This window comes from Drosophila gunungcola (assembly GCF_025200985.1).
Source record: "Drosophila gunungcola strain Sukarami chromosome 2R unlocalized genomic scaffold, Dgunungcola_SK_2 000004F, whole genome shotgun sequence".
NCBI lineage: Eukaryota > Metazoa > Arthropoda > Insecta > Diptera > Drosophilidae > Drosophila > Drosophila gunungcola.
In genome coordinates this window covers 5,596,217-5,609,528 of record NW_026453167.1, presented here as the reverse complement: position 1 = coordinate 5,609,528, position 13,312 = coordinate 5,596,217, and the positions used below count along the sequence as shown (strand labels likewise).

Genomic DNA, 13,312 nt, shown 5'->3' with positions numbered 1-13,312 from the left:
CTACAAAAAGAAAAGTTTGTCAATCTAAAAATAATAATCCAATAAACATACGCACCGTGAGCTCCTGCTCCGTCTTCACCTGCAACTTCTCATCGATGGTGGACAGGCGATTGAGCAGCGTAAACTTGTACAGGCAATCGTTGGAGCTGCTGGCATCGAAGGGAGCATCGGCCAGCAGCGACAGCTTGTACTCGAACATCACGGAGTTTGAGACGAGGAAGCCGCCGCAGGCCACCTGCAGGGTCACAAATCCGGCCTCGTGGGCAGGGCAATAGCAACGCAGCACTCCATCCTGCACCAGTTGCGTGGGCACAGGCTGGGCATCAAAGAGCACCGTGTAGGCGCCGCCGTTTGAGCTTGTCCAGGGTCCGGCCACTAGAACCTTGACGCCTCCCTCCGTGTACGACCACTCGGGACTAAAGTCGCATATGTTGTGTACCTTGCGCGGCTGCGATGGCTGCGTTGCCTCGCCCAAATAGGAGCCCTGCTCCAGGGCGGTGTTATTCAGGGCCTGCTTGTCATCCAGATCAAGTTCGGGAAACTCCACGAGCATGTCGAAGGCATCCAGATTGGCAAACACATCGTCCGTTTCGTCCTCCTCAACCTCGGTTTCGGGGTCTGGTTTCTTTTGCACCTCCTTTTGAGTGTTTTTGGGTTTGCTGTCGCCTGTTGCACTAGTCGTCGTTGCACTAGATGCAGCTGCTGCTGCGGTTGCTGCTGTCGCATTGTACGGCATATTGGCAATCAGAGTGCGCTGAATATCCTCGTGGGACAAATCGAGGGTCTCATTGAAGAAACTAAGTGTTTCCGCCGGGGGCTCCTCCTCGCTGCTGCTGCAGCTGTTGCTGCTGCTGTTGTTTTGATTGTTGCCGCCAAAGCTGCTGCTCTCGTCACTAATTTGGCTGCTGTTATCACTGGAAGCACTGAAGGTGGCACAACCATTTTGATTCAGGGGCTTGGGGGCTTCTGTGGCCTGATTGTTGCTGCCGTCCTGCTGTCGAATAAGTTGGAATTTAATCAACATAAACACAATGATTGCAGGCGATTTTGCGGTCAAAAGCACTCACCTCAGAGAGCGCATTGGCGCTCATTAAATTATCACAAGTTGCTGCCGTCGACGTCGTTGTAATTTGTTGCTGCTGATTGCCATCGATAATCGATTGTAAGGAACTCGAAGTGGACGAAGTGCCCGATGTGGGTGTGGATCTGGATGTGATTGTGGGTGTGGGTGTGCAGGGGTTGACATTGCCAGCGGAAGACGTTGCAGTTGGGGGATGGCTGCTGCTGCTGCTGCTGATGCGATGCTCGGGTGACATGCACATGGCCTCCACGGGGGGTTGGGCCAGGGCCACTAAAAGGGGTGGCACTTGCGCCAGAGGAGGCGGCTGACCACTGCTTGGCGTTGCTGTTGTCTGTTGCAATTTATAATAATGTTGCTGCTGCTGCTGCTGTTGCTGCTGGCTGCTGTTGCTGGAAGCATTGAGTTGCTGCTGTTGATTGTACATAAAGTTATTGTTGCCGGGGTCGTTATTATTTACGACATTTAATTCGTTGTTTGTTTGAGCTGCTAATTGCTTGCTGGCATTGCTGCTGCTGCTGGAGTTTGTGATTTTGCTTGCGGTCATGTGGTTTTGATTTTCAATTAGTTCGGTGTCCATAACATTTGAGGCCACGACTGCCGCTGCCGCTGCTGCAGCTGCTGCTGCTGCTGAGGTCGTTGCAGGATCTCTGGCTGTGGCTGTGATCGTTGTATTGGCTATTTGCAGTCTGTGCTGCTGATTGAGATGCAATGAATTCTGGCTTTGACTGGCAACAAATCGCTGCAGGCTCAAGTGCTGCTGCTGCTGTTGCTGTTGTTGTTGTTGCTGGTGGTATTGCTGCTGCTGCTGCTGCTGTTGGTGTTGCTGCTGCTGCTGTTGTTGCATCACCAGATTGCTTCTTGCGGCCAGCATTTGACTGGCTCCTCGATACTGCTGCTGCTGCTGCTGCTGGTAGTTCCCATCCTGCTGATGCTGCTGCTGCGGCGGAATGATCTGGAACTTGATGGCCGACTCCTGCGGCAACTGCTGCGTGACATTGTGGAACTGGCCATGGTTGTCCAGATGCTGCCTGGGCCGATCCGCCCAGCGGGAGTAGAGCTTGCTGGCCACCACCACGTTGGGCGTGTTGCCGTTGAAGGGCTCGCCCAGCCGCTTCTCCTGCACCGAGGACTTCAGCATGGCTGCCGATCGCCGCATCACGGGATGCGTGCAGGTCTTCCCATCCGCACAGCCTCCATCTCCGCATCCGCAGTCCAGCTGCTTGACCAACGCAGCCTGGCGCGACAGTCGCTGCTTCTCCATCAGCTGGCAAACAATCGACTCTACGGTCTCCGCCGTCTAAGCATGGTAAATCCACGTCGGTTAGCTCTTTTAATCAGTACTATTGAGCTTTATACTCACCGATATTTCTATGTCGTTGCCCGAGTCGGAGTCATCATCCGAATTAACTGTGGAGACTGAAAAAAATTGTAATTAGTTTTCAATTAGAAGCTTTGAAAAAGCAACAAACATAATATCTTAAAAGTCTGTCTAAGTTGAAAATAAATCAACAGATTAATTTAAAGTAAGGATAGTTGTTTGACTTTTATTGAAAAAAAGAACACGGCCAAGAACTTTAGAGTTTTATAGTTGGTTTGATATTTTTATTTAGCAAAATACCTTTTTTTTTGTATTTTAAACAGGTTAAATAACAGATTAACTTAACGTAAGAATCAATGCTTAACATTTGTAAAAAATAGGCTTAGACAAGAACAGTTTAGTTTTTTTAATGAGTTTGATATTTTCATTGAGCGAAGGACTGCTTTATATTTGGTATAAATTTATCGCACAATTACCAAATTTGATGTGAGTAATATGCTTTATAAGAACTATACATTTAAAATTCTTCTTTTGAGTATCTTAACTAAAATCTAGACTTACGCATGGGTTTCAGCTGGCTGACCAGTTCCTCCTTGGTCCACTCCTTTTTATCGCCCCAAAGTGTGATACTGGGCGCAATCACGGCCATTTTATTATCATCCGGATACGGGACATTTAGATAGTGCACCAAAACAATGTCCGGATTCTGTTTACAGGAAGTGTCCTCCCAGGATTAGGGCATATCAAAGATGAGGAGAGGAGGGATAGCCCAACTTACCTGCAACAGCCAGTAACATCTGCGATGAAATGTGGGCAATATGGCCGAGTGTACATAACAACCATAGATGCACTGTGGATAGATAGAGGGGCGCAAAAATCGAAGGAAATTCAATTTATCAATCCGGCAACACAAACAAGAGCATAAAAAGGGGCTAAAACGTCGGGATACCATCCTTACGCAGCTCACTTGCCCCCGTGGCGAGGAAATCCATTTAATTGGAGTGCATAAAAACGAAGAGCGAGTGGAGCTCAAATTAAATTACCAACCGCCCACGCTAGGGGGCGCCACTTGGCCTTTGGTAAGTGCCAAAAATCAGGACTCAAACTCAAACCGAAGACCGAAAAGCAACGAATCGAAACGGAAGAGTTGAGGAAACGGGCTTCCCTGACTTATAAAACATTTCGTTGCGCATTTTTCTTATTCCTAAGACTTTTTGCCGTCTTTTTTCTATCTCAGTTTATTTTGGGTGTTTTTCTTTTTTTTTTTGGGGGAATTTCTTCTACCCGCTGATAAATTTGTTGGCTCTCGTTGGCCGCGATATGCCGCTGACTTCTTTCGCTTTGCCTTGGCATTTCCTTTGTACTATCTGCCTCGTTTGGGACCAGTTATCATGTAAGAAGACGGCACCCCGCCAGCACTGCCAACTGCATAAATCTTCGCCGGCCACGTTTACTTGCGAATGTATTAAAATAAAAATTAAAATAAAAACAAAAAGAAAAACAAACGGCAAGGCGAAGGAACTGTGAAAAAAATTGGCGTGAAATTGCCAAATGTTTTTATGTTTCTATAATGGCATGGTCTGGGTTTGGGGTATAGATATTCCGACAGACAGACATTATAAATAAGCTTAACCCTTGGCAAGGCTTATTTCATTAGCAGGCAACGGCGACGTTGCTCACATCCTTAGGCAAACACTTGCCATGGACGAAATGCCTGAAGGCAACCGGGGAGGACACCGTAAGTTTCTGTCAACTTCCGGCGGGAAATCATAACTCACCCAAAGGAACCCCCATACGGTCAAGTACGAAATGCAAAAAAAAGGAAAAAAAGGAAGCCCCAAGGAAGTCCGAGGAATTTAAACCATTTTTTTTTATGTAACCCCTTGACAAATGATGGCTGGAAAACGATTCCGGCTAATTGCCTAATTGTGCAGCCAGAAAATCGTTATTAAACGGAACAAGAAATTTTCGAACTCACCTCAGTGCCTTGTACTTTAAGTTTCATGTGATCCTCGCGCGTTGTCTTGCCATCTTTGCGTTTCTTCCAGCAGTAGCCATCACGTCTATATCGAACCTTCTTCCTTGAGTACAGCAACAGCGATCCGCTTTTGGGTCTAAAATGGAATATGAAGTCTCATCCAAAAATGTTTCAAATCTAAGGTATTTTACTGGAAGTGCATAAAGAGTCTGCTCTTAAGGTACATTTTTTTTTTTTAATAACAAAACAAAAAGAATGGCTATAGTCGAGTGCCCCGACTATTAGTTACCCGTTAATTAAGTAGCCATTTTAAAAATAATAAATATTCCCCCTGAAAATAGTTGGGTTTCGGGTGGCGCCATCTGCCGGAAAATGTACAAAATGCTCATAACTTCTAAAATAGTTCGATGTGAACAATTTTTGTACAAATATACAGCTTTAAATGCGGTATGTTCAGACGGACAGAGAGATCATCAATATATATACTTTATAGGGTCGAAAACGATTCCTTGTGCCCTTAACATACTTTCCAACAATATACAATATCCCCTTTTTTTACTCTATGAAAAAAGGGTATTAATATATACTATTATTATAAAACATTTCAGAAATTTTAAGAAATGCTTATATTAACCTTAATCAACTTAAATCGTATAATCTACTAAATCGTTATTGAATTTAGCTTTAGATACTGTGACTCACCTGGTTCGGACCTCTTTGGACTGCCACTCGCCGTGCTTATCAAAGCTGATAAGAATCGCAGCGATTTCCTGAAATACACAAGCAAAACCTTTAAAATATACATTCTATATTTGCATATCAAATACGTCTTGGTGAAAATATATTTAGAGATAGCGCCAGGCGTCCTTCACAATGGCCTTCTCAGCGCTGCGACAGTGGAAAAGTTATTTCACAAGCTCCATCATTTCTCCCCGCAGCTCACCCGCTAACTTGGCTAACTGACCTTAACTAACGTGCTAACAATTTCCGGACTTAATGGGCAAACGGCTCCGCTGCCCAGTCACGGAACTCGCGGCATTTCCTCCGGCCAAAAGCCGGAGAGAAGGGATTTCTGCGCCATAAAACAAAGGCAAACATTTTAGAAATTTCATTTGACCGCAAAGTGGAAAAAAAGGGGGCAGAGATGGTGGCCGTGTGTTAACCACAATTTACAGGTGTCGCCGCCAGTTGACACTTAACCAGGTTGGTGGCCAAAAGACCAAAAGACCAAAAGCCAAAAAGCCGAGACGCATCCCGAGTGCAATTTGTGTGCATACTTGAAATGCCCTGTCACCGAGGAATATAAAATCTTAAAAACGAAAGGAGCTCAAGATTTAGTCAGTTGGTGGGAAACCATTCGAATGCAAATCACACAACAGTCAGCGAAAGTTCACTGGGAGTTCTACCATTTTGGACATTTCATTGCATGTTTTGCCGATAAAGTTATCAATTTGTTTGCTTCCTTGACGTTGCATGAATAATGCAAAGTGGCCATCCATTCATTCATCCAACATCCACCATCTAGCATTCAGCATCCTCAGCTGTGTGCAGTGGAACATTCTGCTCATGTGTCTCAGTTTTTTAAGGAAGATATCGCAGCATTTGCGAGTGTCATAAAAATTGTATATCGGGAATAAAGGAGGGAGATTGAGCAAATCACAGGCGCGTGTTTGTCAAGTGGCAAACGTTTGCATTTTGCCCAAAATTGCCCCTGACTTCTGCTGTTCCGCTGCTGAAGAGCATGTGAAAGGACGACATATGGAAAGATAGATAGATATATGTATAGATGAATGGCTGTTGCTTATTTATGCATGGCTCGAGCGACCTACTCCAAACTCCCTCCCCGCTTTATGATGAATTCCAGGCACATACTCCGAAAGGCGAAGCATTAAGAATTTATGCCCACCTCAGCGTATGGGCCGCCCCTTTTGGGTTAGGGCGTGGCCCTAGTCAAATGTTGTTTCAACACTTTCACCCGAGCAATGAACAAACGATGAATCAATCATATGGAAAGTCTATCATCAGGGGAAGGGGAATTTTTTCCATATTACAACTAGTAGAAATTGAGACAGATAGATTAAACAGAAAGCCAGTTGCCATCTTAAACAGCACTTCTAAGTCCATAACTTTTATCGCAGAAATCCGAAAAACAATCATATAAAGATTTATGGTTTTATGCTTTTAAATGTTTGTTTTGTAATTTTGTGTCGACTTTCTAAAAATTTTAATGTAACCCCTTTCTTTTTTATACAAAAATGTCTTTATGATAATTTAATTTTTCAGTCCTTACCTTTTGTTTACAGGTATTCAATTTTAAAAAGGATTTGTGGTTTAATTTTCTCAGAATCCGCGTTTAATTTTGATCTTCTAAGTTTACAACTTTTTCATTTTTAAATTTACATTCCTCTTAAGGTTTTTGTTTAAGTTTTTTAGGAATGTGCGTTCAAGTTTTGGTCTGTAATTTTGGGTCGTTTTTCTGTTCGATTTAATGGAAGTTAAATTTTCAAAAAATTGCTTTATAAAAACCTAGACCTAAAACTAGCAATTCTAAGTCTAATGAACTTTCGAATGTAACTACTAAAAACTATCTTTTAAGCCATTTTTCTTTACATCTATTTCCAATCAATATATTTCCAAGTTAACTCTCAACTTCCAAATAAAACCAAAATAGTTAGACATTTCTGTTTTATCCCAAACCGAGTTAAACTAAAATATGCTAAGATACTCTGATAAACATCGTTTAGTTGTTTATTCCTCAATTCTAATTTATAAATTGTTTGATATCAGTACAAAATGCTAAAGATCTCATCCAGATGTCTAACCCATTCCCGGAACTGAACACTTGGTGTCCTTAGAACAAACAGCAGGGACTAATTTAAAGCCCGCCACTTAATCATTTCCAGTCAAGTGGTCCTTTTGGTGACCAACGCAGAGCGGCCAGTTCGGGTCACCCAGAAAACGAATGGGCCGCAAAAAATAAACATAAAATGGCGACTCATTATCAATTTAACTTTTTGATTTTTAAGCTGCGCCTTTTTGAACACACTCGGTTGGTTGTGATCCCGGTGTTGCTATTATTTTGCAGTTGCTTTATGAGCTGGGTCGAGAGTGGAGTGTTCTGGCCCCTGGCCACTGGTTAAATGCCAAATTAAAACCATGTGGTTAAAGCGACAGTCCCAGGTCCGCCACTTTTCCATTTCCCACTCCATCGACTCCGTTTTTCCTGTAAGCAGACTAAATAAGCGTGCGTAATTTTATTTATGCCCCGTACACGGCTACATTTTGTAATTTTTGCATGCTGATGCAGCGGGAGAGAGGTCCTGTAGTCCTGTAGGTAGTTCAGTTCTTGGCTTCTGCTGCTGGAATCACAGTTCTTTGCTTTTCGGATGGTAAAATTTATTTTAATCAACTGGGGATGCTCTTACGCGGGATCAGAATTTAATAAATAAAATACTAAGTGGTAAAATATTACTAAGGTGCTTAGCAAATCTTAAGAGATTTTGGATTTTATTTTTGATAAATTATATTTAACTACTTTAAATATTTTTTTAAGAATGGTGGAAACGCCTCCTTATATATTTAATAAAATGCTATTGTTGTATAATTATAAAACAAATTAATATTTAAAATTATTTTTGGAAATACTTTTTATAAATTATATTTAACGCCTTTTAATACTGGAGTGGTTGAAACACCTTTGTAATCTAAATACCACTTTACCACTTTTTTTGCTTACCCCCAACTTCTTTTAATTTAGTCAACTTTGTTGCGATAGTGTGTAAAAATCCGTTTACCGCGTAACCCCCCAAAAGCCACCAAACCACCCAAAATAAAAAACCCCACCAGCTTGAACTTTACAACTGTCCCAATGAATATTTGCGGTTGCGCTTAATTCACAAGTAAAACAGCGAGCCAAGCTCATTGCAAAGAATTTTCGCTGTTTTTGTTTTCTCATTTTCCGCGAGTGAAAACTTTTATTGCAAACCAAACTGAGTCCCAGATGAAAAAAAAAATGGGAAGGGAAAACACGGAAGCGAACTTTTTGGCGACGCGTGGTCAGGTTTTTAAAAGCGGGTCCCCGAGCACAGATTCTAAAGCTAGAGTTCTAGTTCTACTGGTGTTTGCATTATAGTTTGTGGCGCAATAAAAACGTCGCGGAGCCCTTCCTAATGGACTGCCTGCCGGTCATCTCATTAATCTGCATATAGACATTCACAAGTGTGTGTGTGTCGGGGCGCCTCAAGGAAACAGGGGCGCCTCAAGTAAGGGCCGTCGTCGAAGGCTGTCAAAGTGTCCTGGCGAAGGACTGGCAGGCTCATCCGCCTGTCAACTGTCCAAGGCTGCAAGGCTCCTTTTGGCTTTCACTTGGCTTCCCCGTTTTGACAATTTTATGTGCAATCAAATGCAAATAGTAACAAAAAACAAAAAAAACACAAATACAAATACAAACAGTCCCGGAAAAAGCAAACAAAACAGAACAGTACTAACTTAGAACTAAAACTGACCTCATTTGTATTCCAACGATGGCGCTGTGATGGAAAACTGTCGGCTCTTGGCAGGCTCTCCAAATTGTCGGGCAGCTTGATGGGTTCGCCATCTGTAAAAAGGGGCAAAAACAAAAGGAAACGAGATGTTAAGTGCACCGAAAGCGCAAGTCGGGAAATCAATTTCGCATATCTTCAGCCCACTCCGAAAAAAACAAAAAAAAAAACCCTACCATTGCCACATTTTCACATTTCCACCTGACACCCAACAGGTGCAACTGTCGGACATTCATAAATGCGACAAAAATGTAAATCAGTTTAGAGAGCCATGATTTATAGTTGGAGCCCACAAAAATATATAAAAATACGAAAAAAAAACATTAAATAAAGGGGGGAATAATGTCAGCATTAATAAACGAGTTTTGCATTTCTCCATTTATCAAATCCGCTCTTCAACATTAGCTGGCAGAATGCGTGGCAAACTTTTCGGTTTTGAGTCATTGAATAATTACCCACACTTAATGGCGCTTGCAACGTAAATCGAACCAACTTTCGGTTTATTAAAATGCCACGCAACTCGCGAGGGTAAATAAACTTTGCGGCCGAACTGTAATTTAGCAAAAATGTGTAATAAAAGCGGACACATCTACGCGACAATCCCCCCCTTCCTTCATTTAAACTCGTCGTATATCAAAGAGCCAATAGGTTGCACTCGAAGAGCCATAAAAAGTATTTGTACACAATTTATATAAAGTGCTCGGAGCGGAGCGACTTCGCTTGCCAGTTCGCCAGTTCCCCAGTTCGCTAGTAAAGGCCGCGTTACCGAAATGTGTTGCCAAATTGCAAATGCCAGACGTTGGGCGTCGCAAGGGGGTGCCTCTTTTTGGGGGGCGGGGCGGTGTAGCACAGACAGTGCGTGGGGTCGTCGTTGGCCTTCCCCCAAAAAGAGGTGAGCACACACGACCAGGGATGTGCCTGTGATTTCAGGATCATAACTTACCCCTGAGTCAATAAATTAACAATGCTAAGCACTTATATTTGCCTATTAGTTGAGTACTTTGGGATTTTTAGCTAGCCGTTGCTGGTGCTCAGATTCTTTTCTAATACTTCTTTAAAACTAAGCTTACTTTCCAAAATGGATTTTAAATGTTTTCGTTTCACAATAAGAGGTATCATTAAGCTAAGTGTTTTTTATATAGAATGGTTTTGGTGTCAAAATTTTATATGGTTTTTTTTTTTAATTTGAAAGTCATTTTGTTTCTGTTTTTATCAGCAAACAAAATCTAAAGATTACAAGTACCTGATTTTAGAAATTTTTTTATTAAGTTTAGCAATTTTGAGTGCTTCTAACTGAGGTCTGAATAAGTCTAAACCATTTTAAATATAGAAAGCTAATCTATTAAGACAAGAATATCGAAAGTAAAGATTTATAGATATTTCGAGGCTAGAAAGTACTGGTTAAAAGTTCGGGCTAAAAATCTTTTTTATACCGAATTAAACAGAATCAAAGGGTCTTTATAGACTATTTTTATTAACATTAAATAATAGAAACATACGTAAAATCAATGATATGATTCGAAAATGGACAGTAAGTCAACAATTTTATCACAGATAGTGATATCAAGCCAAAAACAAAAAGAAAGCAACCATCAATAGTAGAGGAATCCTTTGAAATCACGCACGCATCCCTGACGATTCAAGGACTTCCAATGCCCCCTTCGTCACACTTTACTCGCAATGATGACGTTGATGTAGTTACTTTTTCAGGGCGTTGTTGTAGTGGCAGTTGAAGTTGTTTATGCGATTTTTATATGGCTCACGTTTTGGCAGAGGACACACTCTCCTTCTCGAAAACCTGAGGGGCAGTGAATGGGCGACAAATTGTTTGCTTTGATCGCACTCTCCAGTTTTATGGCCCAACTAATTTGTCATCATCGTTGCCTTGAGCTGCTCAACCCACACCGCTGGATTCCAATGCAAAATGTTCAAGCGATAATTGTCAAAAATGTCGAAACAATCACAGCACCTTGCCCCCCTTTTTTGGTTACCAGACAGCCTTTGCACCTATTTATAATGCAGTTGCTGCCATTGTTGTCAAAAGTGCGAGGGGGCAGAGAATAACTCTGTTTGATTAATACAAATAAAAAGTTTTTTTAACTGCTCTTTGCATATTTCATGGCGTAGAGCTTCAAAAACTGACGTTGCCCGCCATCATAATAGACTTGCAGAAAAGGAGAAAAACGCAAAAACCCTCAAAAAAAAAAGGAGGAGGAGGGCCAAAACGAAGGCCCAGCAGCCGCGACTGCCAAAAAAGAAGGTAAACCGCGGTCCCAGGTCGCCAATGTCGATGGCAACGTCAACGTGGCACAAGTTTTCCCTTTTCCTTTTATTTTCTGGGTGGGGGGCTTTGCATTATTACAACTTTAACAGGGGCTGGCGAGAAGACTCCTCTATAATTTTATCCGTCGCTTAATTGTGACAAATGCTCTTTGGTACACAAGATTTTCTCATAATTTGGCTGAAGAATTTAAGCAGCAGCCGGTGAAAAACTCTGGGGAAGTGGTGATGGTTTTGGGAATGGTTTTTGGGGCGATGGCAACCTCGGCAACCATGTCCCACGAATTGACACGGCAAATAGCACAAAAGAGTTGATATAAATAATAAATTTGCGTTTTATGAACCCCTCTGTCCAGGTAAACTGAGCTCTGGACTGAGTGAATCGCGAGGGCTGCCAATTTGAGCTGCCTGCCAAATTGTGGCTAATAAATATCTCACCAAAAAATGCCAACATGGGAGGATGGATGTCTGGGTGGGCAAATGCAGTTCGCCTGTTCACCAGTTCGCCAGTCCTATAAAACATACAAAAGAAAAATTGTTTTGCACTTTCGTGGCCGCGCCGACGTCGCCGAAAAGTCAACGAGTGTGAAATTACTTTTGTTCAGTCACACACCACTTTGGCCACAATTAAAAGCCATTAAAGTGTCTCGGAAATAGCTACAAAACAACTGCGAAATAGAGCCTTGTCTACGCAATTCTTTATCGCAAGTGTGCCCAAGAAACGGGGAAATAAATATCGCTGTGAAGCGTTTTTTTTTTTGAAGATAACACATGATGACGTCTCTGAGGAGAAAAGTCAGGCGAAAGCACAGACCAATAATAAATAGAGATAGCCGAAAGTATGTGAAAGAAGGCCAAAACGAACGTCATGGTTAAAACAAATAGCCAAAGAATGAGGCAAAGTAAAAGTTGTTCAAGATAATAAATACAAATATTTGTTAGGAGAGGGCTGGTTAATCAAAAGGGGTATTAGATTAGCGAAATGCTAAATAATAAACGATTCAAGCGTTTTAATTTTTTTTAATGTTTTTTCCCCTAAAACATTTGCTAGTTCTCTCTGCGCAGCTTTTCTTTAAAATCTTTTCTCCAAAAATGCATTACTATTCTTGAAAATCTATTCTTCAAAAAAGCTTATTTATTTTTTAAAATCTAGCTTAAAAACTTAGTTTAAAAGTTGTAAATATCTAGAAAGACCCCCTTGAGCGTCCCTGTTTACCAGATATATAATTCAAAGCTTCTCACATATATAAGCGAAGTCCACATAAATGACAGATGTGCGGATGATTTATAACGTTAGCAAAACCAAAACAAACACACTCTGCGCTCCACACGTTGCGGTTGATAAAAATCACATTTTGGCAAACGGCAACGACTAAGTCACTCGTTTTGCATTTCCCTCAGCTTTGTGTGGCATTACAAGGAAACATTTCTCATCCAGTTTTGCATATTTCGCCTTGGCGAGCGGCAAGAACAGCAATTAAAAGACACATAACAGCAAATATGCATGTCAGGCGCGACGGGGCCAAACAATAATTAGCCCAAAAGCAGCAGCAAAATGCAATTTCACCTCAAATGAGGAATATTTGAACAGGCCATAGCAAAGCGGTAGTACAAAATACAAAACAGAACTGAGCACAACAGCGATTAACATAAAAATGCAACAAATGGGGGCAAAACGGGGGGATGTCTGAAAGTCATAAAAGTCCTATTAATGAATGAAATCTAAACAGAAAATACGACAAAACAAAGCCAAAGCCAAACAAAAGTTTGCAAAAATGTTATAAATTATATACAAGTTATGGCTGGGTCAAAGGGGTTTTACAGGTTGGCTAGGATTGGCGGGGTTTAGAGCACATTGTCATCGTCTTTTGTGTCTACGGGCAATGCAATTATGTGCGGATTTTATTACTTTTCCTCCCCGCTCGTTACGTCTAAGTTTTAGTGTTCTTTTCATGGATACTATTGCCAAAAGAACTAGGATTTATATCCTTTAATATAGAATAATGTTGTAGAAATCATCTAAGCACTTTGTAAGCTAAGATTTTATTAAGTAAGAGAATTAACTCCTTTTCTTTAGCCACTTTGTTTCTTTCAAGCAGTGGTTTATCCCCTAA

At 41.6% G+C, this 13,312-nt stretch overlaps 2 protein-coding genes across 10 annotated transcripts in view; one reads left to right on the top strand and one right to left on the bottom strand.

Annotated features, from left to right (window-relative positions):
* The window catches only part of LOC128254268 (uncharacterized), a 38,161-nt gene that overhangs the window by 6,495 nt on the left and 18,354 nt on the right, over positions 1 to 13,312 (bottom strand). For 6 of the 9 annotated variants that reach the window (XM_052983192.1, XM_052983190.1, XM_052983193.1 and 3 more), the window contains 8 exons: positions 8,883 to 8,974; positions 5,080 to 5,147; positions 4,378 to 4,513; positions 3,178 to 3,249; positions 2,961 to 3,105; positions 2,442 to 2,497; positions 1,068 to 2,378; positions 56 to 994 (listed from right to left, as the gene is read on the bottom strand). In XM_052983192.1, coding sequence (XP_052839152.1) covers positions 56 to 994; positions 1,068 to 2,378; positions 2,442 to 2,497; positions 2,961 to 3,105; positions 3,178 to 3,249; positions 4,378 to 4,513; positions 5,080 to 5,147; positions 8,883 to 8,974 — 2,819 coding nt within the window. The remainder of the gene's footprint in view (positions 1 to 55; positions 995 to 1,067; positions 2,379 to 2,441; positions 2,498 to 2,960; positions 3,106 to 3,177; positions 3,250 to 4,377; positions 4,514 to 5,079; positions 5,148 to 8,882; positions 8,975 to 13,312) is intronic. The other 3 variants (XM_052983191.1, XM_052983196.1, XM_052983195.1) reach the window with 1 other exon arrangement.
* LOC128254271 (uncharacterized) overlaps positions 1 to 13,312 on the top strand; it is a 31,903-nt gene that overhangs the window by 10,093 nt on the left and 8,498 nt on the right. The window lies entirely within an intron of this gene.